Source organism: Phaethon aethereus (assembly GCF_964289735.1).
Source record: "Phaethon aethereus genome assembly, chromosome: 5".
Taxonomy (NCBI): Eukaryota; Metazoa; Chordata; class Aves; order Phaethontiformes; family Phaethontidae; genus Phaethon; species Phaethon aethereus.
The window spans coordinates 71,346,227-71,371,150 of record NC_138579.1 but is presented as its reverse complement, the minus strand read 5'-3'; the positions used below and the strand labels follow the sequence as shown (position 1 = coordinate 71,371,150).

At 54.8% G+C, this 24,924-nt stretch overlaps 1 protein-coding gene across 1 annotated transcript; it reads right to left on the bottom strand.

Moving 5' to 3' along the window:
- Window positions 1–10,729: 10,729 nt before the first annotated feature.
- Window positions 10,730–11,815, bottom strand: CHST14 (carbohydrate sulfotransferase 14; the record flags this gene model as incomplete). Its single annotated transcript, XM_082000768.1, has 1 exon — window positions 10,730–11,815. One exon carries the CDS (start codon window positions 11,813–11,815, stop codon window positions 10,730–10,732), a length of 1,086 nt encoding a protein of 361 aa, XP_081856894.1.
- Between the last annotated feature and the right edge of the window lie 13,109 nt (window positions 11,816–24,924).

The window sequence follows — 24,924 nt, the reverse complement described above, 5'->3', positions numbered from 1 at the left end:
GCGAGGTCGGAGCCCCGGGCGGCCGCGGCGCGGCGCGGCACACGGGGCGGCCGGGAGGGCCCCCCGCCGCTGGTGGTGCCCGTGACGCTGCGCAAGCGCGGCGTTCGCCGGCGCGTGTTTGAAGCACGCGTTTCATCAGACGCAAATAGCTCCGGGCACCGTTTTGCTTTGCTGGCCAAATCCTTTTTCTGGTGCCTACGTTAACTTTTTTGTTTTCCTGATGAAAATAAACGCTGAGTGTCGTTGCCCCTCTATTATTCCTTTCAACAGCCTGTGACGCATCGGTGCATGCTGAAGCCATTTGCTGAACGGGGCTCTAATGTGAAGCATGCACGGGCAGCACCGAGGAAGTTTGGAGGGATGGAAAAAATCACCCTCCTGCCTATTCTTATAACGTGCGCTAAGGAGACGGGAAAGCCCAGGAGTTAAGGAGATCGTCAGAGCCTCTCTCACCCTTCACGTGGGGTTGCCCCTAAAAATGCTCGCCAGGGCACTGTTAAATGCCCCGGTCAGGAACGCTGGGCACCCCTGGGTGCCGGGGGCGCGCTGCCGGGGTCCCCCGAGGGACCCATTTGCTTTTTTTCACACATAGCTTGGAGAAAAGCTGGGAGCAGTCGGCCAGCCACGGGTTGCTGCTGGAAAAGCACAGGAAAGCAGATTTTCAACACGCTGCTGTTCTCTCTCTCCTCCTTCCGGTTCTATGGGGATATTTTCTTTTCTTTTACCACGTTACCACTCTGTCTTCGAGAGGAAGCTGTAGCCACGTGTGCTGCTTCACTGTAGCTGATGGTAACTCCTGCTGGGAAGCATAGGGCGACGGGTCATTCCCGTGGAGGGAGAGTGGACCGTGCTTCGGGCTGGGGCGGTGCCTGGAGACCCCGACACGACAATCGGTTTGTTCTGCAAAACTGGGACTCCGTTCGGGTCGTAAAAGTTACGATGCTTCCACGTGCGCACTGGAGTCGTATCTGCTGAAATGAGAAAAAGTCAGTCTTTTCCGCGGGCGAATCCACCAAAGCAGCCTGGCCGTGAGCGAGCCGGCTGTGGCCCTCTCCGCTCCGCCACCAGCGGAGCTCTTGGCCAGAATCCGCCCTGACGCCATACAGACAGGCTGCTGCAGCGAGCAGACCCCCAGCGAGGACAACCTGCATCTGGTGCTGGTGAAGCAACCAGACGGCGGACAACCAAGGAGGTGTCTGTCCTGCAGAAGCTCTTTCAGTCCACCTTCATTTCAAGAGTCCAGGTGGAAGTCTGGTTGCTTAAAAGCCAGTTCTACAGCTTACCAATTTATTTGAAGAAAAAATAGGAAAAAAAAAAAATCTGAAAAATTTGAAAAATCCTCATTTGAATTAAAGAGATGGATCAGACCCAGATCCCCGGGATGCACCACGCCTGACCTGCCCGATGCCAGCTCTGCGACGTCCCTTCCCAGCGCCGATTAAAAGCTCTTCGCCAAGGGACATGCAGGAGTCGGCGCGACAAGCATCTCACACGGGGCTGCATTGATCTCCCCTGCTGGGAGCAAGAAGATAATTAAGAGCAACCGCTTCAGACACCACTTACCGGGAAGCAAGACACGTCTCTCTCAGCTGGCTGGTACTGTCCGTGGCCGATCGTGGCCGGTAGCCGGCCCTCCCTGCAGCATGCACGCGTGGGCCCATCCGCCCACCCCCGTTAAAGGCTCCAGCTCTGCTGCGGCCGCTTAGCTGGGAGAAAAAGCCGGAGCTTTAACACTCCTGCTCTCTCCTAATTGCCTCATTTGGCCATTGACACCCAGGTGCTCGGTACTGATGGTCAGCAAGCCATGCAAAACTAGCTGCAGCGAACAGCAGGCATGATAACCAGTGGGATTTTTTTTAATTTTTAAAACAAAACCACCCTCCCTTTCTTGCGGAGAGTTGGCTATTCCTCTAGCAGGTGGCCAGAAAAGCACAGTTTAACGTGGCTACCTTGGGGTACATAGGAAGTGTGCATGCAAGGCGAATTCCCTCTCCTCCGTACGACCTTTCCGGGGGAGGTTTCTCTCTCCCAGAGCTCAGCACCTCTCCTTTCCTTCAACACCTTCACGGGTACTTTGTTGATCTCTTCCTTCTGTGAGACGTGGCTTTGTGCCACCCTGCATTTTCATCATAGCCAGAGCCCTGATTTCTGTTCTCCTTCCACCTTCATGAAACATATCCTAGGGGATAAAAGAGCCTTTTTCCACCCTTGACTCCCACAAGACCATGGAAATATGTACAGAATCACAGAATCATTAAGGTTGGAAAAGACCTTTAAGATCATCAAGTCCAACCATCAACCCAACACCACTGTGCCCACTAAACCATGTCCTGAAGTGCCACGTCCACACATTTTTTGAACACTTCCAGTGATGGTGACTCCACCACCATCCTGGGCAGCCTGTACAGAATCACAAAATCATTAAGGTTGGAAAAGACCCCTCCAACTAAACATCACAGGTAGAGTCGTGTCCCTCAAAGCCCCATGCCCACAGATACGTTTTTGCGCTGCCTTGCAACTACTGGCAGCAAAGCCAAACCCTCTAATTCCTTGTGCGGGGGGTTACGAGGGATCAGGGGCACCAGATAGTATCTCTTTTCCCCGCTAATGTCACACATTTGGAAGCTGATGTAGTAAAACGATCCATAAGCACACTACTAATCCCAGAGCCACCCAACCCCTCTCTTTGCGTGTTGGCGATGGCACATGCCCAGTTTGCCCAAGTTGCCATATCCTGAGCTTGCAGTTAATTCAGCCTTGATGCAAACGTGCTGGATCTGAATGATGAAATTCTTCAGATTAAAATGCAGTTCTATGAGATCTGATCTAGGAGCTGCATGTCACCATCTAATCCCAAATTTACACCTCACTTGAAACCAGGATTATAATTCCTTATCCAGTGCCAACCTGGGGAAAGACTGAGCTCCCTCTAAGATGCTCAATCCTAAAATCCAGAAACCTTTCACCTTGACTCCAAATCCCTACAAATAGAAGGGTAAATGCTACCGTGCACGGGAAGCCCATTGGATCCGCAGTCTATCATCCAGTTTTCCGACCATCCAGTGGTTGCTCTTGGAAATCCCAGTGCTTGAACTGATTTTAGCACGTGTGATTTGCTTGGATAGTCACTCTCAGAGAAAAGATGTATATTTGGTTTCCTCTGTTGAGCTCACTGCCTATTTTTAAGCATTGCACTGATGCAATGAGAAAGCAAGGTCAACACCTCATGGCTTGGTCTACTGCCAAACTCAATGGGTGGACACCAAACAACGGCAGGCAAGAGTTTTATCCATGAATCTGTCCTCACTTTCCAATTCCTTCATATAATTTCTCGAAGAATGGGAGCACTGCTGGACAGATTTTTCGTTAGCCTGAAGAGGGCTGCTTTTGAATAACTCAACTGATTCAAGCCCTATACAGAGGAATAAATCTGCATGCAGGGCAACCGTGCTTAGTCTGGTGGCATTAGCGCTGGAGAAAGAGCAGATGAGGTTTGTACAAGCCCTTTCCATCCAGTTGATATTTCTGATTTCTCCACTTGTGGCTCTTTTGAGCCAAAGGACAAATTGCCAAGAATAAGGATATCTGAGGAAAATCGCGTGAAGGCACGTGGGCTCCCGCAGAAGCTGCGTGACCGACAAGGTGTCCCCTCCTCCTTCCCGCTGGCTCTGGGCCTGAAGATATTTTGCTCATGATGCAACTTCCATTATTTCCATAGCAACCCTCTTTTGTCAGGTCTCAGGACTGGAGATTTTTAACAACTCCATTTGCCAATTCAAGCCCCAGAAGGAAGTGGGCTGCAAAAGGAGAAAGTTCTCATTCAAATGCAAAATAGCTGCAATAACAGCTGAGGGGTGCGGGGCGGGGGAGCATCCCTTGGGCACGTCGCTTTTCATCCGTTCCTCCTCTGCTTGGCTTGTGCCCCATGAAAGAACCTCATCCAGTGACATTTTTGACACTGGAAGCCACGACGTGCACCGGGGCCCTCAGACAACGCCAAGCCCAGCTGGCATGAGCCTGAATGAGACTTCCCTGTCCTTAATGAAAAGATATGTCTTGGCTTCAACGGGAGCTTTGATCTGGTTCTGTCGAAACCACCTGGGGGTCTCTTGGGAATGTGCTTGATGCATCCTAGCCCCCAGCCCCTTCCTAGGCCAAAGAGGTCTTTTGCCCTCTGTCCCCTTCTCGCATCAGCTTTTATCACATCTCAGCTCTCGACAAGCCTAAAATTAACGTCCGAAACGTGCGACGAAGGGGCTTGTGTATCATCACACCGGGGAAAGACGCCCAAGACGCCAGCGCTGCTGCTGAGCACTCGGTGCAGCAAAACCCCAGCCCGAGGGACGGGGCTGATCGCTTCTGCCCATCTACCAGGGCACGGGGCTGTTACTGCTGCAAAACGATAAATAATTTGTGCAAGTTTGCTGTCCTGCTTTCCCTAGCTCCTTCCTGGGATATAGGGACACCAGCTCATACCTGGCTTGTTTGCAAATTGGAGTCATGGAAGTCTTACAAGCCCCTCCAAAATCTGGGCCTCGAGGATCCATTGGCCTCATCCCCAATTTTTGCCCCAGAAGTCTCACCCAAAACAGCTTTGCCCTGCTTCCTGGGATAAGATGGGTATTTCTTCCCCCAGAAGACAACTATCTTCATCAAAGTCAACCTCCTGCCAAATAGTTTGGCTGTTCATTAGAAAAAGTAGTAAACTAAGTAAGAAGCATTTCATACTTGTGCGCTTGCTTTTTTTGTTACCGCTTACTTCTGCAGCAGCCTAGAGCCAGCAGCAGCCCTTTCTGCCGACCTCTTCTCACTGAAGCCCTTTTCCTGCCGCCTCCCAACACAAATCAGTACCGAACCGGGACCGGAGACAACCTCGATGGCAATGTCCTGCCTCGAGGACTTCTGGGACCTCCTTCATCCCATCCATCCCAGGAGACTACTCCTTGCTGTACTGCTGAGCTCTATCACAGGTTAACAATACAGCTGAGAGGTTCATGCCCCTATTTCTTTTGGTCTTTTAACAAAAAGTTCTTAGGAAAGCAAGCTGGTATCGATTTGGCTTCATCCACAAGTAAACTCGGCCCCCAAAACCCAAGACAACCTTTCTTAGCACTGCAGGATAAAAAAAAGCACACTGCTCGTGCACGCCCCATTATGCACAGGGCTAAGCATTTTATCCATGTGAACCAGATAAGGGGGACACTACGGTTTTGTTTTAATAGCTCGTTGCATTTTTATAGTGCCTTAGTTCAAGGCTTTCAAAAGATTTTACAAACTCTCCCTGTGTACCTCTCAGTCCTTGGCCGTGGGGTTTTGGCTAGTTTTGACCCAAGAGCTGTTTCCGTGGTCTGCTCAGGAGCACCCCAAAGGCAAAAAATCTCATCGAAGGACCCATCTCATGAAGTTTCCTCCACCTGGTGCCAAAATCTCGGGAAAACCACCCTGCTCAGTTTGTCCCGAGCTCCAGTCCCTGCTCCCAGTGTACTCAACTGGGATAAGTGCTTCCGAAAGCACAGCAAGGGAGAGCCTTGGCTCTGCCAACCACCCCACCGAGAGCACAGGGGTGAGTCCTCAAAAACAACGCGGAGCCTCTGAGTATAAGGAGCTCTTTTAGTACAGCTCAGACTCTCGACAATAAGACGCTATTGATAAGCCCCGAGCAGCTACGTATGGAACACAGACTCCACCAAAATATCTCGGTCTTGTTATACACAACAGACCCACTGGAGACGTTTTCTTTCGGCTCTTTCAAAATCCTGCCTCGATGAAAGGAACGTCCCAAGGGAGCGCATGCTTCTGCATGAAGGAGAAATGCAGCTAAAAGCAGGAGCCTGCGGTGATTCTCCTGCCTCGTAAAGAAGGCTGAAAACAAAGAGGAGCAGAAGCGAAGCTGGGTTTCTGCCTTGTGCAGGCATTGAAGCAGCCGTCCGTGGCACTGCTTACTCCCGCCGTGTTTCGGAAAGCTTTATTCCCGTTAGATACGGGGTCATGGCTACCGGCCAGCACGGCGACTGGCAGCGTTAATGCATTTACTTCAGCACCAGCGCCTGGCAAAGAAGTTAGTTACTTCTGCAAAAGCAAGAGGAAAAGCCCCGCAGGAAGCAGGAAAAATCCCACATGCCCTGGAGCTCTGAGTGGAGACCGGAGGGAACACGTTTAAAACCCTTTTCTTTCTGCGACCGGCTGATTGCAGTGACCCCAGCTGCCTCTTTGCAGCTCTTTATGCGGGGCAAGAATACGCTGGTTTATGTTTGTATGTAGATAAACCATCTGACTGTAATGAACTTCCAAAGCAGCGAGAGATCATAGAAATTAGCACGGCAAAAATGCCTGCCCGTACACATTGGGAATTCTTTGCGATTGCGTCCTGCAACGGTGAGTTACAACAATTTGGGAAGCTGGTAATTGGCTTTGGAAATCGTTGCTTGCTTGCTGTCGGGTCTTTTTGTCTTTCAGCAAAAAAAGGGACGTCAGCGAATTGGGCAGAGGCGGATACGCAGGACGGGGTGGAAGACGATACACCGAGCGGTGACGGACAGTTATCTTCTGGTGCTGGATCATTAAATCCCCGAGAAAACAGCATTTTTTGCCCCTGTCCTTTCACCAGCACAAAAGCTCACTTTGTTAGATCTATGTTCTCCTCGCAGCATATGTAATAATACACTGCAGTAGAGAAACGTGCTCCGGCCGGGAGTCAGGCACTGCTGCTGCCAGCATCAGCCCGGGACTGAACACGCACCAAGCGTGACACTACCTGCAAACCACCCGCGTCCCGAGCCCGGGGTTCGGCAGCGTGAACTCAAGGAATTTGACCTCACGAGAGAAATTCTTCCCTGCCAGACCCTTCATCTGTTGCCTTCTCTGATCACTGCATTTCCCAAAGAAATGATTAAAGCATCAGTAAAATACCTTGGAAGCTACCCTGCAATTAGCAGGCAAGCACTAGGAAAAAGGTGCCTCAGTCACCTTAGGGTGCTGCAGATGGCCGTGAGGTGGAAAGGGCTGATTTCTTCTCTGGTAGAAGAGTATTAGCAGAGGACAGCTTCAGCTTCTGCGGGACTAGAGGGACTTCTGTGCAAAAAGCATCGCCCCACACCATGCGGCTCTGGACGTCGTGCAGGTGCGGATTCAAGGGCGAGAGAAGTCATCAGGTCCCCGTTCATCACCAGCACCCACACGACGAGAGCGAAGCACTCCACTCCTTTCTGCAACACGGCGCTGAAATCACAAGAACTGTGAGCAACCAAAGGATGCAGTAAAGTAAGTTCTCCTCTCAGCCTCGGTGGAAAGGGATCAGCAGGTCCCAGAGTGACCGGAGAAGGAGGAACAGACACACGCACATAAATGGCAAAATTCATGGGCACGTAAAACACTTTTTTTGTTTGTTTTTAGGTGAGCAGGCTAAGAAGGGACTAATGACAATTTAAAATAAAATAACATTGTGGTAATTTAGAGGGAATCAGAAGTTCTCCATACAAAGAGGTGGAATTAAACTGCTGGAATGTCTCCACATATCCAGGCATGCTTCTACAGGGAATACATGAGAACGGCAGGGTCAGGGCTAGGATTTATCGACAAGGAATTAGAAAAAGCAAGTGAGGGAAATGCAGTGACAAAACCCCAATGGCAAAACCTCGAGTTGTTTGCTTGGGGAAGTTTGGGGCATTCAGTACAGTGTTGAGGCTTAATAAAATACAGCGATTCAAAACAGGAAAGATCACCTTTTTATTCTGCTGGGTGACTGCAAGCGTGGAGCCGGAAGGTGGAAAGAGGAGCTGCTGAACTGGACCAGAGCAGAAAGCAGAAATGTTAAACAGTTTGATTAAACCAAAACGGTTTACAACTTTAGGGCTATACGAAATGCCCTCCTCTCTCCTTTCGCAGACGTGACCCCTTTCCCGCTCTCCAGGTCCCCGCAGAGGAGGGCTGGATCCCGCTCGGCATCTCTCACCTCCAGCGGTTGCTGTCAGCTGTGGAATTTGCTCCTGATTTATTCCACACCGGAGAAACACCTGACAAAAGAAAGAAATGATACAGCTGCTGAGGGAGATTACTTTTTTTCCTGCCTACTCAGCCAAAAGCTTTCTCAGGAAATTGTGTTACTGGCCACAGATAAAATGAAGTACCTAATGGAAACCGAACTGATTTTTCATATTTGCCGACTTGCAGCAAAGAGAGAAGAATATCAAAGATAGTCCGTAACCGCGATCAAGTAGGAGCAAGAAGGCTTAGAGGGACATGACAAAACGCTCCCCGCTTCAGCTTTGGGGAGGCTTTTCCACACTCCGTACGTTTTCGCCAGGTAACTTCTGCCCAAGGTACGAGGTTTTGCAAGTTTTTCCTGCACTAAAACCCTCCTTACAGGAGGGTACAAGGAGGTGGGAGGCCATTTGCTTTTATTTAAAGGGAAAAAGGTGATCAGTGATATCCAGTAAAGGAGTAAGAGGCAGTCAAAGGAAAGCAAAATCCTTCTGCGTGCAATAAATTAGACTAAAGGGACAAGAGACAAAAAATTTAATATAGAGAACAGAAGCCGCAGCAGATAAACAAACAAGCGGCACAAACCTCTAAAACTACTGAGAAATAAACATTTAATTAAAAACCCAAGTGCTAAACAAGCAGGAAACATTCCCTCAGCTTCACAGAAGCAGGCAAAGATAGTAAAGTCCAACCAGCTTATTTCTAGTTAGAGAGACCTGAAGGTCAAGCTTAATTAAAACTGAGACCACCCCACCATCGTCATCTGTCTTACAAAATAAAATCAGATCCCCAGCTCTACCCGGTGCCTTTGGCTGGAGAACAAGACAGATCTCCAGCTCTCCCAGCACCGGCCACCAAACATTCCTGCGGTGTCACCAGCATCGCTGGGGACAGGCAGCAGTTCTGCAGGTTTCGGATGGGGCACAAGGAGAGCAAAGCCAATTTCTGACCCGTTTTTCGTACAGGGCGGGTGGCTGCAGAGGCGAGGGCGCAGCCAGGAGCCGACGTCCACGAACACACCGGCCGCTGCTCTCATACCCAACCACGATCCCATTAGCAACGGTAAAAGTCACTCATCTCAAACCGTGCGTGGCTACCGACTTCAACAGAGGGAGACAGCGATTTCGCCGTGAGTTTATGGATACAGTAAATCTATCAAGTCACTGAAGTCATGCCCTACGCAGGATTTTTCATCCCACCGCTGCGACCTTGCTTGGATGTGGCTCCACGCCCTTCTTTCAGACAATTTCACAAATCCTAAAGAAAACACCTTCATTTTCCTTCCCCCTTTTTGAGAGATTAATCCCAGGAAACCACCGTCCCCGCAGTATCTGTAATCCATCCCTGGTGCTTTGTATCAACTCCACAGCAATTAGGCACCTATTTTGCTGCCGATTGCTGCTTTTCATCCGATTGCCCGTCTCGCATAATCATCTCGTCCTTCGGCTCGGACGCGTTTCTTTCTCCACTTGTTACCGCTGCTCTGGCACTTAAAAATGCGAATTATTCAAGGCAGGAGCTGCCTATTTGTCGTACTTTCACGCCGTGGCTTAGCACGAGGGGCAGGCAACCTCTCCCAGAATACAAATAAACACTAACGTTGAAGGAAAGGCACTAAGCAACAAGACAAATTCATATTAAAACTTTATTAGAAACGAGGACACAGCCTCCCAGGAACAACGTTATACGCCATCTCCCAAACTTTTATAATTCAACGGTCACAATTAAATACAAGCTGCTACGGAACCGGTGTGCGCATCTATAAAAGGAGGAGAACTAATCCTCAAACCGCCATGGTTCAAGCATGGCCGGAGAACGTTCTTTTTCCACGGTGGTTTGCGTGCACATGGGCACACAGACACCCACCGAGGCTGTGCGGGGGCACGCTGCGGGTGGGGTTTTGTTGTTGCTTTCTGTCCTACGAACCAGGACAGTTTTTGATCTTACCAGAAGTCTGTATTGCTTTAATTCGAAGAGAGAGAAAAGAGCAAATTGCTATGGCTTGATATTGCATCTGGGATGGTATGCTGGGTTAATAGTTGGTACTTTCAAATCTTAAAATCACACAAAAGTGAATATTATCCTATCACTAGTTTTATTTCAATGGTAGATGATAATAATTATTAATAATAATAATAAAACCCAGAGGTACCACTGTCACAGAAGAAAAGACCAGCCTCATTTAACCACGATCTACAGATGAGAAAATAAAGCATGAATAGGACCCAGTTTATAAAAGCCTCTTCCTCTACTCACACCCACAAAAAACTACCTCCTGTCTAATCCAGGACCAGTCATAACAGCGCTAATTTTTAGCGCATCAACTGCTATAGTTATTAAAAGCATCAGCTACTACATTATGATTGCAATTCAGCCGCATACTAGTTAGTACAAAACACAAGGAAGAAAAAATACTTAAAATATATCCATTTCTCCATTTCCTAACACACATTTTCCATGTCGTGCCATAAAAAAGAATCTAAAGCAAAATAGATATAAAAAAGCTACTGTGCTCAAGTCAGCGGCATATGTACACGTTAAAATCAGAACAATACAAAAAGTATTCTAGTAGCAAAGGCAATATATAATATTTCATATAAACAGTGTTTGAAAAGTATAAAATTAGGAAATTATGCATAGAAGAGCGTGCTTGACGGGTCCTGCAGGAACGTGTTATTCGCAGCAACGGCTGCATTAGCAAATCCCTGCAGCGAAGGCAGAACTGACACCAGCTCCCGAATCGAACAACTCATTGCCTGCAGAATTCGCTGGTGATGTTGGGAAGGGGGTAGGCAAAGAGGGAGAAATCCAGGATGTATTTTGGTAACAGCTCTTTTATCAGCCGGCGCTGGGTGTTGCACAGGTAGTAATGGAGCGTTTCTGCCGTCACGGGCTTGTACCACGACTGCCGTTCGGGGAAGCGGATGAAGGAGGGCGACTGGACTCGCTCGAGGACGTAGTTGGCGTCCGCGTTCAGCCGCTCATAGGAGCCGATGAAGTCGTACCTCACGGCGCAGGGCTGGCACAGGTTGTAGATGGGCATCCAGTGCTCGTTCATCCTCTCCGCCTCCTCATCCAGCAGGTACCGGAGAAACTCGGAGAAGGTCACGTCGTCGCCCGCCGAATTCCCCCCGTTCTTCCGATAGCGCCTGACGATCTCCACCCCGTACTTCTGCTGATACTCCTTGATCTCCCCAAATTTATTCCTGTAGGCCGACAGCAGCCTCTCCATGGGGTTTCGCACGAAGATGAACTTGTAGTAGTTCTTCAGGCGGTAGCTGATCTCGTCCGGCTTCATGTCCCCCAGGAACACCAGGTCGCTCTTGTGGTCCATCTTCAGCTTGACATCGACGCTCTCCAGCGCCCCATCCAGCACCTTCAGGATGCGTTTCCAGTTGGAGCAGGCCACCTTGGGCACGTAGCAGTACAAGAAGCGGTACTTGTCGCTGACCAGGAGGTGCCGGAGGACCGTCCGCCGCTGGCCGGCCGGCAGCTCCCAGACGCTGCGGGGCATGGCCCGCTGCCCGCAGACGGCGCGGATGGTGCGGTTGCGGATGTCCCGCAGCACCTCGTAGTCCAGGTCGCCGGGGGCCTCCTCGCCGCCGCCTCGCCGGGAGGGCTCCCCCGCTGGCGGGTGCAGCGGCGGCGGCTTCACCTCGGCCAGGATGCCCTTCTCGATCATGAGGAGCAGCCCGCTGGAGGCCAGGATCACGCCGAACATCAGCATGGAGGGCAGCAGCACGGTGCCGCCGCCCGCGCCCCGCGGGCGGGACCGGCTGCGGCCCGAGGCGGCCGCCCGCCTCACCTCCCCGGGGAAGGGGGGACGGGGGAACATGGCCTCGGAGGGCTCGGGCCGCCGCCTCAGCCGCCGCGCCGCATGCCGGGGACGGAGGCGGGGGGAGCTGGCCGGCGGCTCCCCGCGCGGCTGCCGGCGCCGGGAGGGGGCCGCGGGGGCGGGAGCCAGGCGGGGCGGCGGCCGGCAGTGACGGCCGCGCGGGGCGGGCTGCGGGAGGCGGCGGCCATTTCGCGGCGGCCCCGCCCCGCCGCTCGCCTCCCGGGCGGGGAAGGGGCGGGGACGGGCGGCGGAGGGCGCCTCCCCCGCCCCGCCGCGGGGGCCGGTGGCCTCCGGCGGCTTCGTGAGGCGGGGAGTCCGCCGCCGCCCGCCGCGGGTCGGGTGAGCGCTCCGGCAGCTGGAGAGACGGCCAACCCCCGGGCAGTGCCCGCCAGGCGCGGGCAGCCCTGCCCTTAACGGGCGTCCGCGTACCCCCCACTCCCCTCTCCCCAAAATACATTTAAAATGTAATTCCAAACAAGCCCCTCCAGGGCCTGCGCCGAGGCACGCGGTGCCGCTCGCAGCACGGCTTAAAGCCCGGTGCTCCCCGGCTCGTTCGTTGCCCTGCCGCGGCTCTGTGCGGCGATACAGGCTTTAATCAACCGGCTGCAGCGTCTCTGCAATACCGGGCCAAACCAACCTCCGTGCGTAGCCGTGCCACGCTTCACCCCCGAGCCGTCTGCGCGGCCGAGAGGAGAAGGAGCCGCGAGCCGCCTGGCGAGCCGCGCCGCGCCCGGGCCCAGGGCGGCCGTGCCGCCGCCGGGCAGCCGCCGGCCCAGGCTCCCAAAGCTCCGTGTGGGCATTGCCCCCCAGCCGCCGCCTTCGCACGGCTCCGGCGGACCTTCCCCCGCCGCCTCCGCCTAAGGCGAAGCGCCTGACGCCGAGGCTTTGACCGGGCAGAGCAGCAACGCGCCGCAGCCAGCGGCTCGGCCTCGGGGCCAGGCAGGCAGCCCGCAGCGTTAAGCCAGCCCCAAGGGTGCCGTCCCTAAATACGGCCCTTTCCGGAGCAGAAATCGTTTCGTACCGGCATCGTTCTGCGTATTTTTCTTCGGCGCGTTTTCGGAGCGTACCGCGGGGCTTAACTAGTCTTGCAGGGACGCTCTCTGCCAAAAGCTTTCTTAACATCAAGAGAAAAACAGCTGCCACTTAGTGTTCTTTGATCAAAAGCCGAGAGCGTTTTGTCTGCCAAGGCAGACAAAGCATTTGGAGCGAAGTGCGAGAGCCTGAAGCTAGATTATTTTACATTTTACAGTTTTATTTTGATGTAAATACAGCATTAGCTCTAGGAAGAGATGCTATATTCTACCCTGCCGCTGCCAGCGCAGCGGTAAATCCACACGCTCTGTAGCGTTACCAGATTTCTGCTCTGATTTCAGGGGGCAGGTCCGAGGATCTGATCTTCATCTCGACACCAGCATAAACTGAAGCTGCGCCAACACGTATAATCCGTGGCACCAAGACGAGAATCGGGCCTCCCTGGAGAGCCCGCGTCTTCGAAAAAAAGGCTCTGATTACAGTAAACTCCAGTCCAGGCACTAATACTAGTGCCAAAGCAGCCCAGGGAAATTTTTATTTCTTAGAAGGCATGTTAGCCTGGCACCGCTTATCCTCTTTTTGTTTCTGTTCACCCTCAGTATCTATCGGTCTGGAGCAGTTGTATGTGATAACAGAGGGGTTCTGAAAAATACGTTCCAGACTGCTAGAGATAGAAGACTGCCCACGATGTCAGGGGGGTTATTTTTCTCCTAGGTATGCAAGGCAACTTTGATTTAAGGACTGATCTGAATAGTACAAGTATCTGGTAGGATGCAAAGTCTCCACAGAAACAACGCAGCCCAGTAATACACGGTTCAGGGGGCTCTTTTGTTTGTTTGCAAGGCTAAACCCCGTGTCACTGAAAAAAGCTAACTGTGGTTATACCGAACGTGCCTATTGCTCACACTGGATGTTAATTAATTGATTTTCAAAGCAGTTCAAAGAAGACTCACGTTCAGAGCGTGCAAAACTATGGGAAGATATTTCACAGGCAGATCCATTTCTTCAGAAAAGGTACATTTAGAAAATAAAACGTCGCTGAGGAAACCCAACTTTAGGCTACCGTGGTTTGCCTGCAAGTTTATTATACAAACCACAAGTGATGGAAGTGTTTAGTTCTTTCTTACGGATAGACAAGGAGGGTTTTTATGATTCACAGCCCTTTTCAAGGTGCTTGCAAGCCCCACCATTTACCTTTGTCACTTTATTCCAAACAGCTACAGGCAACCCCACCTCGTTTCGGCTGGGTCAATAGGTATTCTGGCTCTGCCCCGGCCACCGGAACGGCGTGGGAGATGCGCGTGGAAACAAAGGCCCGGGGGTGAGGGCGTCTGCGGGCGTCCCGCTGGCCCGAATGAGAAACTGGGAGCCTGGGAGGGAAGAGGCTTGCGGACGTGCCGTTTCCCTTAGCTGACTCGCTGGCTCGTGGTGCTGGTGCACCCTGGACGAGCTGGGACGCTCGTTGCTCTGCCGCCGGTGAAGTATTTCTGCAGCAGGCATCGTCCGCGCCCGGCGCGGCGCGGCACATGGCGACTAGCCACAGCCAACTGATGTTATCGCTGGAGCTTGCCAGAGCACGGAGAGCGTTGCGTTAAGAAGCTGCCTTTGGCGTGGTCTGAAATAAAGTGTACCAGCTTACTCGAATGTCAAATTTAAGGGGCTGTCCCTTTGCTCCCCCACATTGAGAAAGACACCCACAGCAGCTGTAAAAATCCACGTCTCCTGTCACGTGGAGAGCACGTGCAGTGCCTGTCGCTGTCTGTCCCCCACCGCAGCAGCACTTGTAACACTGCCCAGAGCAACGTCCTCGGTCCCCGCCGCGAGAGCCCGGGAACGCAGGCGGGCGTTGCAGCGTGCCCCATAGGTGACCCAGACCCGGCTGTCCTAACTACGTATGGGTAAATCACGGCCTGCGCTTCAAGTGTGCCCTGCATCCGTAGGAGGCCTAACGTCCCTATAACGGTGCGGAAGAGACCCACTCGCCAGCCCCAAGCCACGGTAAATTGTCTGCATCCCACGGGCGTGCGCAGCTCCCCGGCACAAGGGGAAGCTGCCCAGCCCCGCCGTGGAGGTGCTTTGCCAGGTCTCAGAGCAGTCCTCATCTGCCTGGGGGTGTAGCAGCAGCCCGTTCCCCACAATTACTTCTTTACAGGTATATAAGGAGGAGTTTCGTGACCCACAGCACTTTTCAGGACGCCTTCAAGCCCCAACGCTTGCCTTTGCCTTCAGAGCAGCGTGGCGGCAGCAGCCGCCCTGCAGCCCCGGGTACCCACCGGCTGGTGTGGAACGACCCTCCGCGCCTTTTCCTCACTGCTAGCTCACGTCAGCGGAAAAGCCGCATTAAACCGCGTCACTACCACGTGCGTTACATCACAAGCGTTACACTGAGCGCGTCTCCCAGCATCGTTCATGCGGGGCACGCTCGGGTTTAACGCAGGCTGCGTCAGAAATGGTGGTCTAACAAGGAAAGCGCCAGTTCCCGGAGGGGACGGAGAGAAAGACCGAGGGACATCCCTGTCCTTCCAGCTCGGAGCGAGGTTGGACACCGATTGTCATCGCAAGCACTGCCACGTGCCCTGCCAAGGCTCTGCTGGCCATTTGGGTAAGATCAGGTATTTATTTCGGTCTGAGAAACGGCAGAAAGGAAGAATGCGTGAGGCCCCTTGGAAAGCTTAGCAAGAGAAAGGAGGTTTCTTCAACGAACAACTGTTCGAGCTGATGCCAACTTTCCCAACAAGCAACCGGACAGTGACTCCCAGCGTAGGCAAACGAGACCCCTTGGAGGGGTCTGAGTAACTCCAGCTCAAAAAGTAAAACAAGCAAGGGAAGAAGAGATCTGATGTTGTGGCTGCGCAGCCGGGGATTATCCAGTAATTTAGTATAATAAAGCCTCTTAACCAAGTGGGTAAGCACGGAAGCCATTTCTCAATCAGCTCGCTATGTAAGGCAGAGTTTCTTATCTCTAGGAAAAAAAAGTCTTTTTAAATAATGTTAAACATGCGGATGAATATGCTAAATAATTCAGAGGAGGCTGTTATGATAGGCTCAGCCCATCTCCCTCATAACAAAAATCACTGTTTTCGAGGAGAATGTAGCGCTGAAGGATCTGCTTATCCTGCAACTGCAAATTAATCGATACGCAGCTGGCCGAACTCGCAAAGACCTTACACTGGCTTTAGTGCCGCTTTCCCCTGCTCCGTTGTGCCTGACTATGAAATCGCTTTCTGGACCGAGCCGTTCCAGGAGCTTCAGTTCCCCGCGCAAGGCCAACCGCCACGCGCCTACACGGTCAGTTCCAGCCACAGCAGCTCGTCCCCCCTCGGCCATGCCCACCCTCCTGGCACAGGGGTGGGATGCTGAGGCACCGAGGGCCAAAGGGCGCCCGCCCGGGTCCCTGGGGATCGCAGGGACGGCCAAGACGCGGAGGCTGCCAGGAGCCGGCGGGGAAGGCAGCCGGCACGGTGGGCAGAAGCTGCACGGCTATACGTTCCCCCCGGGGGCTACACACGCCGTGTAGGAGCCGTTATCGCACGCTCAGATATGCTCCAGCTGGGCAGGAGGTCAGAGAAAGTTCAGAAATACCGCAGGCGCCGGCACAACGGGGCCGGCGTTTGGGTAACCGTCTCCATGGGTCGGAGCTTTCCTGCTGCCGCCGCAGGCAGCTGCTGCCGGGTCTTCCCAAAAAAGACCGGGTCAACGCGCAGAAACCGTTCCCAGGCTGAGCACGTTCAATTTTAAAAGTCAGTTAACCACAGCTGCCTTTTTCTACCTTTCTGCCTAGAAAGGCAGAAAGCTGCCTTTCTATAAAGATCCTCCACAAGCCCACGGACCGCTCTCCATCCCTTTCGACCCTTTCAGGCCAGGGCTACCTCTGGCTACTGGCTTCGCGCACCGACATCGTTGGTGTCGGCAGCCAGCTCTGGTTTTACCGTCCATTTTCAATACGAACACACGTTAAATCCAACGCGGCTATGAAACCCGTGTTGCAAGAGACCTCAGAGTCTCTAAACTCATTCTAGGTGTACCTGCTGCTCTTTACAACAAGCCTGAGGCTCCCGGTCGGCTCTCGCGGGGCTGTAACAAAGTTGTGAGTCCCGCAGGTCCTTTCCAGGGATCGCCACCAGCCTCAGTTCCTCCTCGCACGCTTAAATAACACCGAAAGTCCCGGGTAGTCGCAGGGATCCGCGCGAGCGGCGGCAGTAACCGACCTCCCACGCGCGGCGGGGATGCCGCGGCGCCAGGGCTGATCCACGGCAGTGGAAGTTGCTGCCGGGTTTAGGCTTGGCCGCGTCCTGAACAGCTGACGGGGCTGGATTAGCGATCCAGGATGAGCGTGCTAGGCAAGACTTTGCTTCCAGCTGAAAAATCATTTCAGAAGGGTTGACCGTCTCATGAAAACACGTCGTCCTTGCCGACGCAAGTGCGATAGGTGGTTAGAAACACTCCTCCTTCATTACGCGTATTCCTCCCAAGCCTCAGCCAAGAGGCAGAAATGTCTGTTAAGGAAGGGCAATACTCCACGGCTTTTCGGGGTTTGATGTCTCTGAGCGGAAATAAATTCTTTACATTCCTTAATAAGACAAAAATCAAACAGCAGGTTAAGAAACAGCAACTTCTTTCCAGCAAAATGGACGGAGTCAAAGCCCGGGCCCCTGCACCATGCCCTGGGTCGCTTGCCAGGGTCACCTCTCTGCAGCACCAAGTTTTTTGCTGGTTGCTGCTTGAATTTGTCCGACTAATGCTTTTGTGACCCGCTTAATTTCACAGGCAGCAGAACGAGGACTGAATCTGCTCCAACACCTCCAAAACCTGCAGCATCTCATCTCTGACACCACAAATCTTCATCACAAGGGTCAAAAAAAAAAAAAAAAAGATGTGCAGGACTGATAATTACCCGTTTGACTCGTCCCCGTTTCGGGGTGCAATCTCCTTCCATGTGTCGGGAGCAATAAATAGCCTGCAAACTACGTGCCTTGCCCCAGAAAGCTCGTTTGAGGGGGAGGTTGGAGACTGGCAGCGGATGGATGCTGCAGTATGAAAGGTAATCGGTCTAAGCTGAGAGAGAGAGGCTCCGGCTGGAAGTAAGGAGGAGCTTGTCCTCGAGAGGACAGCCAAGCATCCGAGGGGCTTGCCGGGAGAAGTGGTGCCACCTGCGTGGAGTCCAGGCTGGCAGACTCCAAAATAACGGTGTTGTCCCGGCAGGGCACGGCACCACAGGCGTTACTCAGCTGTCCCCCTGCCCCCTTCGGTCCCCCCAACCCAGCCCCAACCCAACCCCGACCGGCCTTTGAAGAGGAGCCGTGACCCCACGGGGAAGCGCGCAGCCCCCCGGGCGGCCGTGTGGGCTCCTCCGGCGCCGGCGGGTCCCTGCGCGCTTCGCAAGGTTGTCTCCCTGCAGCCTCGGGCCGCCGCCGAATCGGCGCTTTCGCCGAGCGCTCGGACGACGATCGGCACCGGCGGGGCCAGGAACGCGCTCGCTACAGTAACCCCCGAGACTTCACGGGCCGTGGGCGCGTCGCCGGGATTATTTGGGGCGACGGGGAGGGCTGCGGTTGAAGTGAGGAGGAAAACCGGCACCAGATGGCAGCCGCAGCTGGATGTTCGCAATGCGGATCCCCCGCCGCCACCGCGGCGATCCGTGCGGCCGGACCCGGAGAACCGAGCGAGCCCCGGGCTGTCCCGGGCCCGCGGCGTCGCCGCCGCGCCCTCGCTGTGCGGGACGAGCCACGCTGCTGACGCCACAGGGACAAACGCAAACCGCTGCCCTGAAAGGAGAGAGGGGGCAAATCGAGGTCCAAAACGAGATGCTGCAAGCAAAGGTTGTTTTTGGGTTTTTTTTTTTAATGAATAAACATGTATGGTTAATCTTAACGTTTCTATAAATACGGCATATTTGGAAAGATGCTTCCAATGTTTGCAAGCCTTAAACGTATCGGTGTAAAAGTGGTTTTGAAAATGAGCATTGAAGAGAAGAACGTTAGGCAGGAAAGTCAGGACCTAGGTAAAGGGAGACAGAAAAGAATAAGCAAATTCCATCCCTCATGAAAAATGAATTATTATAAAACATGCACCATTGGTGATGAGACCAACTAACGGAAGCAACTGGAGCAAGAATTCCAGTCTGATTAGTTTACAATAAACTGCAATAAAATAAATAAGTAAATCTGCCTCCTCCTGCTTCCCTACCCTGGAGGAGTGAGTCTTTCTGCAGAAAAGCACTGGAAAGGGTGGTTTCCCCCCCCCCATCTATAAATAATGTTGCATTCTTTCCAGATTTTAGCAGAAAACTAATTAGGAGTCTGACCCAGGCGCTGCGCTTCTCACACTAGGTGATTGCGGGCTGCGGCTCCGACCCTGTAACAAAGAAATCCTCTCCCCCCAGCTTTATTAGGCGACTGCAGCCGTACCGTCCCCGCGGCTGCGCTCCTCCCAGGGACGGTGCCCGGGGCAGAGCCAGCTCCCAGCACCGCGGCCCCACCGGCGGCTTTGGGGTGCAGGAACCCTCGACCCGCCTGCGCCACGACCTTACGGTAGCAGCAGAGCGGTTCACTCTCATCCCCCGTAGATCACCGTTTCTGATGAAACCCCTTGCAATGGAGGAAAGTAAAATTGCGAGGAAACTTTCTCAAGCGTTAGGGGAAAAAAACAATCAGTTGGGAGCAAGCTGTCTCTTCTTGTAGTTGGCTGAATTCCCTAGAAATGGGGTGGGCGCGCAGGGAAACCCTCCTGCTTTCCTGGATCCCGGTTTCCAGACCCACACGTGTCTGTGGGGTGGCTGTCAGCGGGCCTTAAAGTGCCTCCCGGTGTTCCCGAGACAGGGAGATCCCTTTGGGAAATCTGTTCCCACAGGGCACCCCAGCTTTCATCTCGCAGGGAGGCGAGAACAAAACCCAACCATGCTCGTTTGCGTGCAGGAAGACGGCTAATACGGCAAAATAAATGGCACTAATACGCCATATAATTCCCGTTTTATAGACTGTAATTACACAACGTGGTACGAATTCAGCCCTACTTCCTCACCGCACTCCGGCGGCGACGCGGGAGGGGCTGTGCTTGGTGATGGAGAAACATCCCCCAGCCTGGAACGGAGGAAGACAATTTTTTAATTGCTAAATCAGCCTCGCTCCGAGCAATTTAGAGTCCCCGCCCCGAGCGATTGCTGTCCTCGGCCCCGCTGGCAGCAGAGGATGGCTGGTCCCCCCGCCTGCAGGGGGGTGTCATATGCGCACGTGTGTGGAAAAAAGAGGAAAAAAAGGTCTTGAGTAAAGGCAAGGGGACGTCCGAAAGAGGAGAAACCGTAGCCGGCTTTGTGCGGCTCAACCTCTACATGTTGAAAAAGAAACAGCAATCAGTGTGCTCAGGGGGCAAGGGAAAACCCGGGGGACGTGCTGCTGCGCCCTGAGCCGTGGCATTAAGGGGCAGGGAGGGAGGGGAGTTTTCTTACCAGCTCTTGCCGGCGCGAGAAGCGGTGACGCTCTGGGAAGAGTCACGGACCGCTTCCCAGCGGGAAATGCCGCCGAGTTTCCGTAGCCTCCTCATCTATGGAGCCCTGAACGCTGCCGAGTGCCGCAGTCCTGGGACCCGCCGTCCCCACCCCGCTGTCCTACGGGCTTCTCCGCGCAGGCGCCCGCCCTCACCCCGGCAGCGCGCCGGCGCGGCGGCGCAGCAAGCTGGGCCGTCGGAGGAGTTATTCTGTCGTGAACCACATGATTTATGGGCGCAGAGAAAACTCGGAGCAATGAAGAGAACTCCTTCCAACAGGCCGGCCGGCGTTCAGCCGGTGTTTGCCGGGGGCCAGCTCCTTCCCAGCTGCGCTCTGCCAGCTGGCTGCGAGGGCTCGCCCGGGAAGCGCAGCGTCACCTGCGCTGGCGCTCGCGACGCAGGTCTCTGGCAGCCGAAGGACCGAATTAATTTCACACGGCCGTCGGCTGGGACCCCGGGGACAGCTAGTTCACCCTGGCGCTCCTGGCTTACGTATCGAGCACCGGGCGCGCGTGCTCGCCCCAAAGACAAACCCGCCGGCGAAGAGCGCGAGTCCGCGCCCGACGGGCTGTGGTTGCGCGGGGATTTGCGGAGGCTCCGGGGGACCCCGTCCCGGCCGCTGCGTGCGAAGCAGCATCTCGTGCTTTCCTGCTTCATCGTAAACCTCCCCCGAAATCTTGCGCGACGGGGGATGACGTCTGCGCGGACGCGGGCACCGGCTGCCGCTGAAGCCGGGCGCTCCCGACCCTGCTTTGCGGAGCTTTTGCTCGATACTCTTTCAAAAATACCTCTCCCTTGGAACAGCTTGTTTGTCCGTGTTCTACTACACGTATTCCAGTGCTCCTGCTGCTACAGGGAGCAGGAAAATAGTCCTCGCGATGCAGGCTTTTCTCCCAGCATTGTTAAATTGATTTGCTTTTAAGAATTATTGGGCGGCCGAGCCCGCTCCAGCCCCGGCTTGTTTTTGCAGAACGCTCCGGAGAGGTTTATAGAGATATTAAAATTAAATACGGAGCCACAGAATAAATGGTGCTTCCATTCAGCGTATCTTGTAAATCCAGTTTAAATTGTTTCCTTTATTAAATATCCTTCCCTCTTAAAAATGGATTAACTGCTCTCACCGGAGGCTCCGATGGAAAAGCCATCTCATCTCTATAGCAACAAGTCACAGGCGCCCACCCCTCGCTTCCACGGGAGACACTTGGCTTCGCGTGGGCCGGCTCACCGTCCCGTTTCGAAGGTCACCCTTACAGCGTTTCCCGTTATTAACGGCCCCCCGGGGCCGGCGCTGCCGCGCGGCGTCGCACCAGGGTCCCCTCGCGAAGGCTCGCAGGGGAGGAGGGCAACGCCAGCCTTACTTCGCCGCCGTTCCCTCGATTTTGGGCTCGTCGCTTTCCTTTTTCTTGACGGCCGCCCTCGGTTTTTTCAGGCGGCCGTCGCCGGTGGCCATCCCCGAAGCTCTGCACAGGGCGGGTTTAAAGCGCGGGGCCCTGCGGAGCCCTCGACCCACGTTTCACGTACCCTGCGGTTAAACACCCTCGTGGCAGCACGGGGCGAATTCGCGTATAAAGGGCTGACTTAGCCGAATTTCTGGGGTTCGCGGGAGACCGGAGCAGCATCGCCCCAGCCGGCCCCCACCGCGCAGGCTCCCAGCGCAGCCCCTTCCCCGTGGGGAGCGGCCGTGCCGCTGGTGGCCTTTATGGCAGGAGACGGCCGCTGGGCACGCGCGTCCCGCCCTCGCAGGAAAACCGGTGCCGCGCAGGGCGAGCTCTGGCTTTCCGCTGCTTCCAGACCCCCAGGCCGCAGCAAGGAAACGTCTCGGCCTCCGGCCCCAGCAGCGCGGGCACAGCCATGCAGCAGCTAGAGACGAACGTTAAAAGCTTAACCTCATTTTTATTCAGCTTCAAATGAAACAGCCAGCACAGGAGCAACACAAAAAGCGGCTTTGAGAGGGTGGGGATGCTTTCCCATCAGATGGAGCCCGCGCCGGGCAGAGCCGGTGCCTCGCTTTTGCTGCCGGTACTCAGCAGAGCCAACATCAGCACGCAGGGATTAGAGAGCATTTGCTCTGTTTTCTTTCCCCCAAATCCCCAGCTCGGTGGGCCGAGCCTTTTTCCTGTGTCACCGGGGTGAGAAGGGCAGAGTGAAAACGGGGAACTGCCCACGCTTCAGGTCCCTGGGGACAGCGGGTTAACGCGGGGACGTGCACCCCTTCTCCCCGGGTGGCACCAGCTCTGCCCGGGGCCGGTCCTGCCGCCGGCAACGCGGCCGACCTCCCGCAGACACACGCGGCTGCTCCGGCACGGCTCGCTCATCAGCGGCCGCGTTAAAGGGACCGAGCTGGGAGAGTGACGGAGCGCTCCGTCGCGTGAACACGACAGTCCGAATTGCTCCCGTCCCTGGGCTGGGATGAATTTTGGCACAATTACAGTCACTTATAATTAGTGGCATTGAAGCAGCAGTTAAATGTAACCGGGAGCTCGTGGCTTTTGCTCCTGGAGGGAAGACGCTTTGGCAACCGGAGCAAGTCCTGAACGCCACTTCGGGTTTTCCTGGCTGGGGGCTGCGGGGAGCCTGGTGGTGAAGCCCCCCCCGCAGCACGCGCCAGGAGCCCAGCTGGCACCTGCCCCGGCAAGAGGGGCTGCTCCAAAACGAAGCGTCAAGCCGCGGAGCGACGACCCGCACCGGCATCCCTGAGGCTGCAGGAAACCGCAGCCGTAACGTGGCCGAACCGCCCCGTGCTTCTCAAAGGACTGAATTCCCGCAGCTCAGCACGTGCTTTCGGACATCTCCCACGCACCCTGCATGCTTGTCCCGCTGCCCAAACCTTACCCGAAGCCTCTGCAGGTGCCTGTAGCCCGGACTGCTCCATCCCAGCACCCCAAGTGCCACCTTCCCCCCCGCAATTCCCGCAAGGCTGGCGACGCTCTGCCACCTCCTGACGTCGCGAGGGGAGATGCGGCGCAGCGGGCTGGCTCCGCCGGTTACCTTAATCGCCGCTGGGGCATCGAGACCAGACGTGGAGCCACCTGGAGCTCCTCAGCCGGCCGAAGTGGTGCGGGGTTCGGGCGGGCAACACACCTCTCTGCCTTAGCGCTGGGTGAGCCCACCTCTGCCGGCGCAGGGCGGCACCTCCAAGGACGACCCCGTGGCCAGCGGGACTCTGCCAACGTGGCGGCAGAACGTCGCCGGCAGCGTCAGGCACGGGACAAGAGCAGTTTGTTGAACGTCAGACACAGGAGAGCTGGATACAACTCAGCACAGCTCCCCCGGGTAGCAGATTTCAACAGTAAATCCAATTTTGTTTGACATTAATCCCAACTTTTCAGTCCGCCACAGATTATCCTTTTGACGACGGCTCGCCACGTGGGAAGAGCTGGGACAGAAAAGCTTTTTCTCAGTTTTCTGTTTAATTGACCCCTGTGAGAGACTGTCCCTGCCCCGCAAAGCAGCGGAGCTGACCAGAGGCGTGCGGCACGCACAGAGCGCCGGCGTCTGCTCCGTTTCTGGCACCCACATTACTGATGCCTCTGGGCAGCCAAGTTGCATTAAATACAACTGGAAAATTTGAAATCAGTTCTTCAGCAAAAGCCCAAGGCCACGGGGTCAGGAATACCATGCCCACTGAGCCCACACTGGCTTGCAAATTCAAGCGTCACAGGACGAGCTCCTTACTCCCTTTGGGAAGATAATTTACGGCTTAATACACTTCATTATCAAGATGGTTTCTTTTTTCAGCCTGAATCCTCTCGTTTTTATCTGCTTCTCCAGGTTTGTGCCTATCCCGCCTGCCGGTCCCTGTGAGGAGCTGTGCCGCAACAAGGCTCCTCATTCAACACGATGGGCGCAGAGAGCAGAAGGCAAGGATCCTCTAGCAAAAACCCTGGCCCCGTGAAGAAGTCCAACCGGGAACTTAAAACCGGGCTACGAAGCTGGCAGGGCTGAGGGGACAGCGGCTAAAGCGGCGTGGGAGCGGCGGTCGCAGCTCCCTGCGCCCATGGCCCTGCTCCCCTGACAGGCCAATCGCAGAAACCTCCTGCTCAAGGCGACGCGGGAGTGAAAGATGCTGCAAAACCCCGTTCTGCTGCCGCACAGCTCCCTGGGAGCCCGGGCGCGCGTTACGGACGCGGTTACCGTGCCCAGCTTGTCTGCGTTCATCCCACAAACCCCCCTTGCCGCTCACACCCTCTCTATAATTTGGAGCTAATTCAGCGTCGGTAACAGACACTACGTTTTCTTCCTGCTCATTTTGTTCCCAGAACTCATTCTCTCCCTCCCCAGGCGTGCAAGGGTCCAGCTCTAACTAATACACGGCATCATTTATAGAAATAGCCCATTCCAAGGGCCCAGCCAAGGACTAAGCGGCATCGCCTCCCACCCCTCGGCACCCACCCACATGCGGACGCTCAGCACAGCCCGGTCACGGGAAGGGCACCGAGCCCTTACCGAGGTCACCGCGGTTTCAGGGTGAATTCCCCGATGCCCCAGCAGAGCAGCCTGCGGCGAGGCCCTTCCCCGCCCGTGCTGAGCATCCCCAGCACGAGCGCAGGCAGCACCAGAAGAGGGGCCGCAGCCCCAGGAAGCAGCACACACAG